Source organism: Anabrus simplex, chromosome 7, assembly GCF_040414725.1.
Source record: "Anabrus simplex isolate iqAnaSimp1 chromosome 7, ASM4041472v1, whole genome shotgun sequence".
In the NCBI taxonomy this organism is placed as follows: Eukaryota; Metazoa; Arthropoda; class Insecta; order Orthoptera; family Tettigoniidae; genus Anabrus; species Anabrus simplex.
The window spans coordinates 199,453,892-199,467,680 of record NC_090271.1 but is presented as its reverse complement, the minus strand read 5'-3'; the positions used below and the strand labels follow the sequence as shown (position 1 = coordinate 199,467,680).

Genomic DNA, 13,789 nt, shown 5'->3' with positions numbered 1-13,789 from the left:
CAGTAACCTTATTACCAACCCAATAAAAATGTTACTACATCTTCCGCATTACAATACCGTTGTTAAAATCCGTTGGTAATAAGCAAGAAAATATTTAACTTCTAGTTTGCAAAACTGCAGCCTACGTATCTGGCTGTTTAACTGACAGTCATAGTACAGGCCCTAAGGGTGTTCTAATTTTTTTCCAGTAGTATATTAAAAAAAAAAAAGTCGCCTTAGCAAAAGCTTACAGCACACCACATTTCTCTTTTATTTACAGAACACTTACAACATGATGTTCAGCAATACTCTTAAGTCTACATGAGCAAATAGGCTACTCGACAAAGATGCTATGACCATGATGTTCTTCGTTACAAATGAATCATATTTACAAATATTGTTCAAAGTGATGTGCAAACAGTCTCCAGGACAGGTCTAAACTATATCAGTATATAGGTGCAACAGAAAGAAGCTCCTCGTACTTCTCATATTAACTATAGAGAGGATTACCAGAAACCATCTATTATGAAAGTATATACAGTCCTTGTCTATAACCACAGAGAATCCTTTAAGGACGATACAGATGCAAATATGACACACCACAGTGCATTTCAACCAAACTAACATTGTTATACACATCAAACTTCATTCTTCTGACCTTCATATAGGAAACAACAAAGCTTTCAGAGAGGTGAATTATACAAAAAGTTACTGAAAGTATGAATTTGACACCTGCTAACAGAGATACCCAAGGACTAATTTTTTATTTGGGTACAGACATGAAATCATACCTGTAAAGCACTGAAAATGTGAAACAATGATACAAAAAAATATGCAAGATGATTAAATTCAATTTAAGTATCCTTTCAAAAAGTGGTATTGGCTGATTTTCAATCGTTACAGGGGCATACATTGAACTAATCCGTCGAAAATTGATATAAAAGATATTCAAGGCTTCAATATAAATGAGTATTTAGAACCCCTGAACACTGTATCACACATCTCTCATACACAGTATGTCCGTCCACAGTTCTTTCAGCAAAATAAATTAACGAAATTGTACACTGCTATCTCAATTGTTGCAAGCTACTGCTTCCTGTTCTTCATGGAACTTCTTCATCCTGCTCTCCAGTTCTGGTCGGAAATGACGAATGAGTCCCTGTAAACATAAAGGTATAATTACACAATAGCAACATCATTTAAAACACGAGAAACTAACATTTAAGAAATTGGATCACCCAGAGATTAATCTACAATATACAGTATTTTCTCGTGTAATTAACGCAGCACATTTTCAATGAAAAATACAGGTAAAAAGTTTGGATGCGTAAATTATTCAAGGAATTCAGATATTTTAAAAATGATTTACAATTCATTTACATTCAAAAGATGCATAAAATATTATATGAAGACAATTGGTTCAACTCATTTTCGGTTATTGACATTTGGTGTAAAATTCCGGCGTGAGATTTTTCCTGAAAAGTCAAATAGGGTAATCCTATATCAGGTAAGTTAGACATATGGGATGAGTACCGACACTGGAAAACATTCTTCCCGTTACGAGCTGACAATATGACCTGAAGTGAAATAAACATGAACTAATAAAAGTACAATTCATGTAATGTCATAACAATGACATACCGGAAAGAAAAAAAAAAACACACCTGTTGAACACGAGACAGGCTGGGCATCGAAGAAGGGACTTTGCTAGATTTCCCCAAGCCATTCGTATCCAATCTTGTATGAGTATCATCCACCGTTTTTCTTGGATACGAACGTGGATCCCGCACGGAAATTTTACTTTAGGCATTGCTTTTCGTTTAAGAACAACGTAAGGTGCAAGGTTTCTGCCATCAGCTGTTACAGGAAGCATTTCATGTACTGCAATCATCATTTTTCTCTTCCAGTAGCGCATACGTTAACACTCGATGTCCCTTACTTATCGATTGTTCGACTTTGTGGCAAATGGAAACTGATTGGCATCTGACCTGCGGTTTCTATTTGGGAGATCAAATATTCCTTACGCTTCTCAATCACAAAGCGATGAAACTTTTGGTTGAAATCATTTGTCATTTTTTGGCATAATGTTCTTCTTCGTCGAAGAGAAAGTCCAGTTCTCTTCATAAAATTAATCATCCAGCCGCGGCTAACCTTCAAATCCGAAACACTGATTCCATGTGCAGCGGCTATTTCTCGTACTTTAAAATACAACATTTTGTGAGAAACGGCTTATCCAATGTTGTGTAATGAAATCATATATTTAAGAAGATCCTCCTCTACTTGCGGAAACTTGCCACTTTTTGGTCCGAGAAATGCTTTGCGAGACTTGTTGTTCGCTTGAAATGCACTTCTCTGCTACTGCGGCAGCGCATGTTGCATTTGGAAACTGAATACTTGCGGCCCACTGTCCTATTCCTGTATGTTTCGGCATAACTGATCACCGCGAATTTGTATGATGCAGTATTGCTCAAATACTTGCTCACTGTGGACTAACAAACAGTTTTGAGATTACAGAAAGCTTACGTCCCGTACCCGAAACACTCGTAAAATATGTTTGTACCAGACTGGAATAGAGCATCACTAGTCACTTCTGCGCTGATTCTCTCAGTGAAATAGTGCAGTGGGATTTCCTAACGGCTAATAACAGCATGCCCTGTATTTGGAATACCCGCCTTCGCAATAGGAAGGCTGCTACTTGAGTAGTTGATATATTTATTTTGAAACGCATTCAGGGCTGCGGGATGGATGTTCGAAGAAGTGGGTGCATCAAATACGTGAACATTTCTTTTTCTTCACTTTGGACCCAAAAATATTGGGATGCGTAAATTATACAAGGGCTTTAATTATTCAAGAAAATACGGTACTATTAATAAAAATGAGCTGGTATCTTCATGCTTCTTTATTTACTTAATATTAGCCTTAAAACTACAAGGTAAACATATAGCCGGAAGTCCTGAACCACACAAGGGATGATTTTGACGTATTAAGTAATTCCGTGGTAGAAAATTAATTCGGTGCGTGATTCGACATGTTGCCAATCGCGGAGAAGAGGAACTTGCTATGAAACTGCAGTGAGTAAAGTCACATTATATGTTACATATTTTGGAACCAATCAATGAATAACTGAGAGGACATTTATACGTGTTAAATTGATGGAGGCAGTGACAAGTAATAAATAAATGTTGGCATATGTATTGCTAGGCACAGGATGTTACTTCTAGCAAGCCTGTTAGTGCTTATATTTTGGGCCGATGATCTGCGATGTTAGGCCCCTTAAAACAACAAGCATCATCATCAGTGCTTATATTTCACATTCAATTCCAAAGTTAGAAAGTAATTCTGTGTTGGGTGATACAGTGAAGGGTAGCAAGTATTCGTCACAATGGCCTACCTAAGGATTAGGAACATAATCGTGTGAAGTTGACTGGGTGGTGCATATTTGTCTAGTGGTATGGGTACTGAAAAAAGTCGTGAAATCGCTTACTAATGAAGACGAAATTAAAATTCAAGAAGTGGACAAGGCATCTTTCAGCAGTGGTGCATATGTTGAAACTCATACATTCAAAGCGAGTGACCAGAAATCGATGATTAATAACCCACTAGTCCGAAATATAAGACTTCAGTTGACATTTGCTTTAGAAAGAGTATGATCTGCAATCTTGCGCTGATACTTTTATGAGTCCCAGAGCAAATATTTCTATATTTTGCTGTCTGGTGTTTTACACACCCTTTAATACATAGTTGTAATTTAACCAGCCCCAGAAGAAAAGGTTCCCATATTTTTCACACCTTTTAATACTCTCATCACATCTTTAAAAGTGGTAGGTACCCTGTATCTTTTGAGATACATGACATAAAATGCAAGCATGTCAGAAAAAACATATCAAGTGTTTACACATCCCTGTTGGATAGTTTTTATTTGTGTATTCAATTGTACGTTTTCTTACATTACACGTTCTCTTTCCTTGAATAAAATTTTCTTTCCTGAATAAACTAACCTCTGAAATAAGTTATCCTCTACACAGTGTATTTTGAGGTGTATCACATTCTTAATTTCAGTACATAGCATTAATATGAAGCGTTCACTTCAGCCTTTACTTCCAGCGAGTTAACTACTGCAACTGACCACACTATTTACGCATTTATTATGAAAATACGTTTTTAAATTTAGAATTTTATTTAGAGAACAACGAGAATTACCAATCAACTCTGGTGGTGGTGATTTTTGTTTTAAGAGGAAGTACGAGGTAATCATCCTCTCTGAACAAATTAGTAGAAAAGAAATTTTAAAAAAATAATTATTTATTCAATAAAGGAATTTAAACGCAGTACAAAATAAAACAAAAAATAATTGAATTACGCTGAAAAAGTTACTAAAACGTCAAAAGGGAACCTCCCTGAGTACACTTGTAATTTATATACCCTTGATTAGTCCACTGTCGCACATAAAGCGGATGACTAGATCAGCAGCAGTCGCGTCATCGGCAGGTATGCGCTCAAGTGTTTCCTGCAGGCCGACGCTCCGCCTTAGGCCAGAGAGATCGGCGCACTCTGTGAGGATGTGGGCGTCGGTGAAGTCGGCACCACAAGAATACACTGGGGGTAGCAGAGGGGTTTCTTTCCTCTTTAGGAGATAAGTGCGCATAGATCGTAAATGACCTATCCTCAGCCTACACAATACTATGGCCTCTCTCTGTGAAAGTCGGAAAGAGGACCGCCACACGGTAGTTGTCTTCTTAATTGATCTCAGCTTGTTGGGAATTCAGATAGCTAGCCACTCCGATTCCCAGGGCGCTAAGATGGTTCGATGTAGCTGAGAACAAATAACTTTAGCAGGTACACTGACAGGTCTTGGAGGTAAAAGTACCGCTTCCTTTGCAGCTTCATCCGCAAGTTCGTTTCCCGCAATCCCAACGTGGCTTGGAAGCCACGCGAAAGTGATTCTGGTGCCAGCATTACTTAACCTGGCTAGAAGGTCATGAATCTGCTGTACCAGTGGGTGCTGCGATGAACAGGTTTCAATAGACTGCAGAGAGCTTAACAAATCAGTACACATAAGAAAGTGGCTTCTTTCGTCACCCAGTGCAAACTGCAGAGCTTCTAAGATGGCATAAAGCTCTGAAGTATACATGGTACATACACTACGAAGCTAGATCTTCGTGCTCATATCATTGGTGATGAAGGAGCAACCAACATTATCTCCGATTTTAGAACCATCCGTGAAGATATGTCTCGCAGCCGGATATTGGTGAAGTAAGTCCTGGAAATACCTCCGATAAATCCGTGTTCACCTTGGGTCCAAAGGGTAGATCTAGACGTATATCCGGTCGCAGAACCAACCATGGAGGTATCTTGCTAAAAGTTTGTTCAAGACAACCACCGATATTGATATTCAAATCACGACACAGACTATCAATTTGAAACCCAACCGACCGTGTGGCATTTGGCTCGTCTTCGTACCTCTGGTGGTATTGGGTACGATAGATGCATTGATAGCCTGGATGTAGTGGCATTTCACGAATTTTGGCAGCGTACGTGAGGACTAACTGCTGCCTCCTTATCCGTAAAGGTGGAACTCCTGCTTCAGCGAGTAGACTGGGAATGGGGCTAGTACGGAAAGCTCTCGTTGCCAGCCCAACTCCACTATGGTGAATACTGTCTAAAAGGCTCAATGTAGATATTGATGCTGAGCCATAAGCCGCACTTCCATAGTCAATTCGGGAGAGGACCGTTGCCGTGTATAAAACGTAGCAGCACCGCACGGTCAGCCACCCACGAAGTGCCGCTGAGAAACTTAAGCATGTTAAGTCTCTTCATGCAGGCAACCTTTAACTGACGGATGTGGGGCTGCCACATTAGTCTCTTATCAAAATGGAGACCCAGGAATCTGCAGGTGTCTATCACTGATAAGACACTGTTTTGGAAGTGGAGATCTGGTTCGGGATGCACAAGCCAACGTCAACAGAAGTGTACAACTGAGGTTTTCGCCGCTGAAAATCGAAAACCATGTTGCAGGGCCCATCTGTCGACTCGGTTAATAGCTTGCTGTAGCTGTCTCTCAGCAAACGCCACCCTTCCGGACCTGTAATTTAGAGCTAAGTTGTCTACATACAGCAATGGAACGACCGCGGGCTCAACAGCGGCAACTATGCCATTGATGGCGATTGTGAAGAGCATGACACTCAGTACCGATCCCTGAGGTACTCCATTTTCCTGAACGTAATATTGAGAAAATGGATTTCCTACTCACACTCAAAAGAGCCAGAGGGACATGAAGTTCTCAATACACGGTGGCAAATTTCCCCGAAATCCCCACTGGTGTAGTGTGGAGAGAATCCCATATTGCCAGGTAGTATCGTAAGCTTTCTCCAGGTCATAAAACATGGCGACTAGGTGGTTCCTTCCGGAGAAAGGTCTCCTGAATGGCGCTCTCCAATCTGACCAGATGATCAGTGGCAGACTGATGAGAGTGAAAACCACACTGGTAGTTAGACAAGAGACCCTCCTTTTCCATGGCGCACAACTATCCAGAAGTTTTGGATCTTTACCTGCCTTAGGAATTGGTATCACAATTCCCTCACGCCACTGAGATGGAAACACACCCTCACTCCATATTCTGTTGAATAGGGTGAGGATATCCTTGAGATATCTGTCACTCAAATGTTTCAGCATTTGATTGTGGATTTTGTCTGGTTCAGGAGCCGTGTGTCTGCACCGCGCGAGTGCACTTCACAACTCCCACTCTATGAAAAGCATGCTGTAGGGATGAGAAGTACTAGAGGCGAAGAAATGGTGTGCCTCTGCTTCGTGCTTAATTGGTAGAAATGCAGGGTCGTATCTCCCAGAGCTGACCGTATCTGCAAAATGCAACGCGATGTGGCCTGCAATGACTGAAGGAATCGTAATAATATCTCCATTAATGGAGATACCGGGGACTAAGGGCACATTCTGTACTCCGACAATACGGCACAGTTTTGTCCACACTTGTGATGGAGTATGGGCCGTCATGGAAGACACATACTTTTCCCATGTAGCTTTCTTATTTTTTCGAATCAAGAAACGGGCCTTCGCGTGCATACACTTCAATGTGATATGATTGGCCATCGTAGGATTGCGACGATAATGCTTAAAAGCCCGTCGACAATCACACACAGCAGTTGCAATATCGTCCGTCCACCAAGGGACCTGTTTCCAGTGACGAATACCGGATGAGGAAGGAATTGTTTCCTCTGCAGCAGCCAAAATTCTAGTAGTAATGGAAGAAACGTGGTCGTCAACAGACTCCAGCACATCATCGGACGTCACTGCAAGTTTTGAAAATTCTGACCAATTTGCCCGCTGAAGTAACCAGCGCTTGGGTACTTCGGACTGTCTTTGATTCAAGATAGATAGAATTATCGGGAAGTGGTCACTCTCACAGAGGTCATTGTGTACTTGCCACCATAGCAGGGGAACTAGGAACCCCATAGTGTGTTACGGGCGTTCACGTCTCCCAGCATGAGGAGGAGGCAATTGAGCGATCAGATCTTGAAGTGCACGCATTTCAAGATCGTAGTCTGGTGGAATGTTCACGTTGCACACCGTTGTCATTACTGGCAATGAAAGAAATTAAACAGGAGAAAAATTATTTATGAGACTCACCTCTAATGTCTGATGTAGAACAAGCACTGACTTGCTGTAGGAAGCAGGCAATGTGAACAAGGGTGTAGACAGGGAGAGGAGGGGATGGGAAGGGAGGGGATGGGAAGGGAGGGGAGGAGAGAAATGGTGTCTAAGAAGGGGTGGAAGGATGAGGGAAAAAAAAGACTGCTGCTGAGAGGGGATTTAAAGAAAGGATTCTTTTTATCGGAGGCAAGATTACTAAAGATAGGAATTAAAAGGTCAAATACAGTTAAAACTGGTTAGGACGTTTTTGTGGAGACCGAAAAGAAATAACATCCTAAAGAGGGAACGTGCTAAAAAATGAAAAAACAATTACGCTGTTTAATTTAAGATTAGGTTTGAACGTAAAAATAATTATGATGAAAACAAAGAAACAAGAGTTTACAATTATAATTAATAAAATAAATAATGAAATAATACATTTTAAGAACAACAAAGCAAAACATCAAGGAAAAACGTTTTTAGAGGCGCGAACTATACACGTCGCTTACAATTATGTTTAAAGTTATCGTAGAAATGTCCAACATCTGGGCTATTTGCATGTTTCATGGATGGATTAGCATCCGAATACTCAATAAACTTCAATTTTTCATCATTTGTAGGCCTAATTTATCTACGTTGTTATACAATTAACCCCCTCTCTCACTCCAGTCATCAGCTGTGAGGCTGGTTGACAGCAGCTCCCCATTCTTCAAGTTTCAGTTTGTAGTACGAGTCACATCTCGTGTCATCTTCGAGTCATGTACTCTAATCTTGATCGTCGTCTTATTTGTTTCCTCTAAGGAACCGTCTAATATTTTCTTCAACAACCCATCATGTCTATGTATATGGCCTATTAGATGATCCCGCTGTCTTTTTATTTGTGTCATAAAACACCTCTTCATTCACGACTGATGCTAGCTGCAGCTGTAGGCCGACACGCTAGCGCTGTGAAATTAAGTTCTCTACTAAATCCTCACCCAGGCCAGTCGTCGCTGGTGTATCGTGTGCGCAATGTGGTCAGAAGCGCTAATTTAAATTCCTTATGGAGGGAATATTACGAATGTACTAAAGAGCGACATATATGTGCTATCCAGGTTTCTTTCGCGTGTATTTAAAAGGACATAAATTCAGCACCAACACGTCAGCTGTATACGTACGTACAGTAGGCCTAATTTACTTATGTTGTTACGCAATGCACTTACGATCGCAAAATTAAGCACCAACACGTCACACAAACTCCTGTTGTGCGGTTGTTTATGTTTATTAATGATTTTCTCTCTAAAGGAGCTGTTCTAGTGATTAAATTTAGCTATACAGCGAAAGGTATTTAATTCGTTTTTAAGTTCTGTTTTAGACATCGGGATGCTAAAAACGCACGTTTATGGGTATGTGGGTGTATGGAATCTTGATGGATTGTATTAACGGTTTGCGTTGGTTTTCCATACAAAAAGTTGTATAAAAAGGCCCCCTGCTCAATATTACGGAAAATTGTTTTATCCATCTCGAACAGTTTTTCAATCCTAACTTCAATCTAAATGAAATCTCAGAGAAATCAAACATTTTTCTTGTCTTTTTAATTCCTATCTTTAGTAATCATGCCTCAGATAAAAAGTTATTTTATAATCTCTTTAAATTCCCCTCTCAGCAACAGTCTTTCTTTCCTCATCCTTCAGACCCACCTGAGACACCCCTTCTCTCCTCCTTCCCTCCCGCCCCTGACTACTACCCTCCTCTCCCTATCTACTCCTTTCTTCACATTGCCTACTTCCTACAGCAAGTCAGTGCTTGTTCCCTATCCACACCTTTGTTTACATGGCCTGCCTGCTTCGTCCAGCAAGTCAGTGCTTGTTCTACATCAAACAATAGAGGCGAGTCTCAAATAATTTTTCTCCATTTAAATTTCTTTTCTATATATTTATTCATTCCCAATTCTGGCTATCATTTCCTTTGCCTTAAGTCCTAAGTCAACTTAAAGATATAATATTGTGACAAGAAGATCATAACCATATTTTTTGTTAATATATATATTAATGTGATATAGAAAGAGAATGGGTGGCATACAGGGATGCTGTAGTAGAAACAGCAAGGGAATGCCTAGGAACGACTGTGTGTAAACATCTTGGTGGAATGATGAAGTGAGAGCAGCTTGTAAACGTAAAAAGAAGACTTATCAGAAATGGCTCCAAACAAGGGCCGAGACAGACAGGGATTTGTATGTAGATGAAAGAAACAGAGCGAAACAAATAGTTGTTGAATCCAAAAAGAAGTCATGGGAAGATTTTGATAATAACCTGGAAAGGCTAGGTCAAGCAGCAGGGAAACCTTTCTGGACAATAATAATCTTAGGAAGGGAGGGAAAAGGTAAATGAACAGTGTTTTGAGTAATTCAGGTGAACTCATAATAGAACCCACGGAATCACTGGAGAGGTGGAAGGAATATTTTGAACATCTTCTCAATGTGAAAGGAAATCATCCTGGTGGTGTTGCGAACAGCCACGCTCATGGGGAGGAGGAAAATGATGTTGATGAAATTACGCTTGAGGAAGCGGAAAGGATGGTAAATAAACTCCATTATAATAAAGCAGCAGGAAGAGATGAAATTAAACCTGAAATACGCTTGAGGAAGCGGAAAGGATGGTAAATAAACTCCATTATAATAAAGCAGCAGGAAGAGATGAAATTAGACCTGAAATGGTGAAGAATAGAGGGAAGGCAGGGATGAAATGGCTTCATGGAGTAGTAAGATTAGCATGGAGTGTTGGTAAGGTACCTTCAGATTGGACAAAAGCAGTAATTGCACCTATCTATAAGCAAGGCAACAGGAAGGATTGCAACAACTATCGAGGTATCTCATTGATTAGTATACCAGGCAAAGTATTCACAGGCATCTTGGAAGGGAGGGTGCGAGCCGTCATTGAGAGGAAGTTGGATGAAAACCAGTGTGGTTTCAGACCATAGAGGGGCTGTCAGAATCAGATTTTCAGTATGCGCCAGATAATTGAAAAATGCTACGAGAGGAATAGGCAGTTGTGTTTATGTTTCGTAGATCTAGAGAAAGCATATGACAGGATACCGAGGGAAAAGATGTTCGCTATACTGGGGGACTATGGAATTAAAAGTAGATTATTAAAAACAATCAAAGGCATTTATGTTGACAATTGGGTTTCAGTGAGAATTGATGGTAGAATGAGTTCTTGGTTCAGGGTACTTACAGGGGTTAAACAAGGCTGTAATCTTTCACCTTTGCTGTTCGTAGTTTACATGAATCATCTGCTGAAAGTTATAAAATGGCAGGGAGGGATTCAGTTAGGTGGAAATGTAGTAAGCAGTCTGGCCTATGCTGACGACTTGGTCTTAATGGCAGATTGTGCCGAAAGCCTGCAGTCTAATATCTTGGAACTTGAAAATAGATGCAATGAGTAAGGTATGAAAATTGGCCTCTCGAAGACTAAATTGATGTCAGTAGGTAAGAAATTCAACAGAATTGAATGTCAGATTGGTGATACAAAGCTAGAACAGGTCGATAATTTCAAGTATTTAGGTTGTGTTCTCCCAGGATGGTAATATAGTAAGTGAGATTGAATCAAGGTGTCGTAAAGCTAATGCAGTGAGCTTGCAGTTGCGATCAACAGTATTCTGCAAGAAAGAAGTCGGCTCCCGGACGAAACTATCTTTACATCGGTCTGTTTTCAGACCATCTTTGCTTTATGGGAGCGAAATCTGGGTGGACCTAGGATATCTTATTTATAAGATGGAAGTAACAGACATCAAAGTAGAAAGAATGATTGCTGGTACAAACAGGTGGGAACAATGGCAGGAGGGTACTTGGAATGAGGAGATAAAGGCTAAGTTAGGAATGAGCTTGATAGATGAAGCTGTATGCATAAACCTGCTTTGGTGGTGGGGTCATGTGAGGCGAATGGAGGAGAATAGGTTACCTAGGAGAATAATGGACTCTGTTATGGAGGGTAAGAGAAGTAGAGGTAGACCAAGATGACGATGGTTAGACTCGGTTTCTAACGATTTAAAGATAAGAGGTATAGAACTAAAAGAAGCCGCAACACTACTTGCAAATCGAGGATTGTGGCGATGTGTATTAAATTCACAGAGGCTTGCAGACTGAACGCTGAAAGGCATAACAGTCTATAATGATAATGTATGTATGTGCCGCAAGCTACACCCACTCCATTCATTCAAATGAAGTGCCTTGAAGAATGCCATCTTCAATATAATGATTGCAACAACTAGTGCAAAAAGTTTGGACTTTTCTCTACAGATGTCTCTACCAAGAAAAACTTGTTATGCCCTCTAGTGTGAAGAGGAACTATTAAAAACCTAAAGAAATTTTTTATTTTGAGGTTTGCTACACTTTATTCTTTGTGTTTCAAAGTTGTCAACATTTCGATCTTGTTTTGCCAACTTAAAAATTGACCAACAGGAAATTTTGTATATGTATTTTTCCACCAACAATATTCATCTTCTACCTATTTAATTAGCCGTCTTGTATACTTTTAATTATCCAATAAAATTTTGAGGTGTGTCGGGCGTTAGCCCAGACCTCTCTAGAACCTTCCTCTTGGGTATAAAAGCTGACACTTTTTCGAGCTACCTTGTCTTATTGATCGTCCAGTTTACAGAGTGTGTGCTAATAGAGGAGGCGGGGGCGTCTTGCCCTTCATCAAGCTTTACTGCGGATTAAGGTAATGGCAGCTATTTAATATCTATGTGATAGCCTCTGAAAGCTAGCTCGAGGGGAGGCTTGTAACAATGTAACCTTAAATTTCCAATTGTCTAAAATGTAAATTTCTACTGTAAATTTCAAACAAGCCGAAAAGCACTTAGCTTAAATTTGGGAATAGAGAGTGTGACACCCTCCCGAGTTCCGTATCAACTTGACTTTGAGGTGACTATGATTTTGTAACCATTTTCTGTCTGTAACTTAAATTTTCTCCACCTAGTCACCTAAGTAGTATAGGATTAGCCTCTGTAACATCGGGCAATGAGCGCAACTAGGGTTTTAAGCATCTAAGTGTAAGTTTCGAGGAGCGCAAGTGTCTGCCTCCGCATCATTTTGATTTTTGGGCCAGTAACTTTAAAATTACTGTATGGTATCTTAAGAAACAAAAAGAGAGATCAAGTAAACACCAGATTTGTGAAGGATGAAGGTGGCATAATTTTAACAAAGCCAGAAGAAATAAGAAATAGATGGAGAGAATATTTTCAGAAGCTGCTGAACATAAGAACGGATGACAGCCATTCAATGGACGACCAGGAAAGGCAATTAGTTGACGAAGAAATGGATGGAGAAATTACAATGAATGAAATTGAAATGGCAGTAAGAAAGATGAAGAATGGAAAAACTGCTGGAATAGATGAAATTTCAGTGGAGATGATAAAGGCAGCTGGAGCTGTAGGCCTGCAGTGGACATATCGGGTTCTCAGGAATGTCTGGGAGAATAAGGAGGTCCCCGAGGATTGGCAAAAAGGAATAACCATCCCAATTTTCAAGAAAGGTGATAAGAAAGTTTTCAAGAACTACAGGGGAATTACTCTAATATCCCATGTTGCTAAGATAATGGAAAGGATACTGGAAAGTAGAATAAGGTTGAGGGTTGAGAAGCAGATACAGGAAAATCAGTTTGGTTTCAGAAGTGGAAGGCAAACAATAGAGCCCATTTTCATTATGAGACAACTAATGGAAAAGCATTGGGAGTACGGGAATGATATGGTGATGACATTCATTGATATTGAAAAGGCATATGACAGTGTCCCTAGGACAAAAGTTTGGGACAGTCTGGTGCAAAAAGGAATTAGACAGGGATTAATAAAAATGATCACGGCATTGTATAAGGAATGTTGTAGTTGCGTGCAAACACAAGTTGGCAGGACAAGTTGGTTCAAAATCACTAGCGGGCTGAGACAGGGAAGTGTTCTGTCACCAATCCTGTTTACAATAGTAATGGATGACATCATGAGAACGGCAAAAGCAGCATATGGAGGAAGAGAAATGAACATGATGTTATTTGCAGATGATATTGTGATTTGGGGAGAAGACGACAGGAAGGTTCAAGAACAGTTAAATGTGGTGAATGGGAAGATTGAAGAATGTGGATTGAAAATAAGCGTAGAAAAGAGTAAAACTCTTGTTATGACTAGAGGGGAGAAA

At 40.1% G+C, this 13,789-nt stretch overlaps 1 protein-coding gene across 1 annotated transcript in view; it reads right to left on the bottom strand.

Moving 5' to 3' along the window:
• Positions 1-215: 215 nt before the first annotated feature.
• Positions 216-13,789, bottom strand: part of ND-51 (NADH dehydrogenase (ubiquinone) 51 kDa subunit) — a 60,199-nt gene continuing 46,625 nt past the window's right edge. Inside the window, exon 9 of the mRNA XM_067151521.2 lies at positions 216-1,138. Within this exon, the coding sequence (XP_067007622.2) occupies positions 1,052-1,138 (87 nt within the window). The 3' untranslated portion in view covers positions 216-1,051. The remainder of the gene's footprint in view (positions 1,139-13,789) is intronic.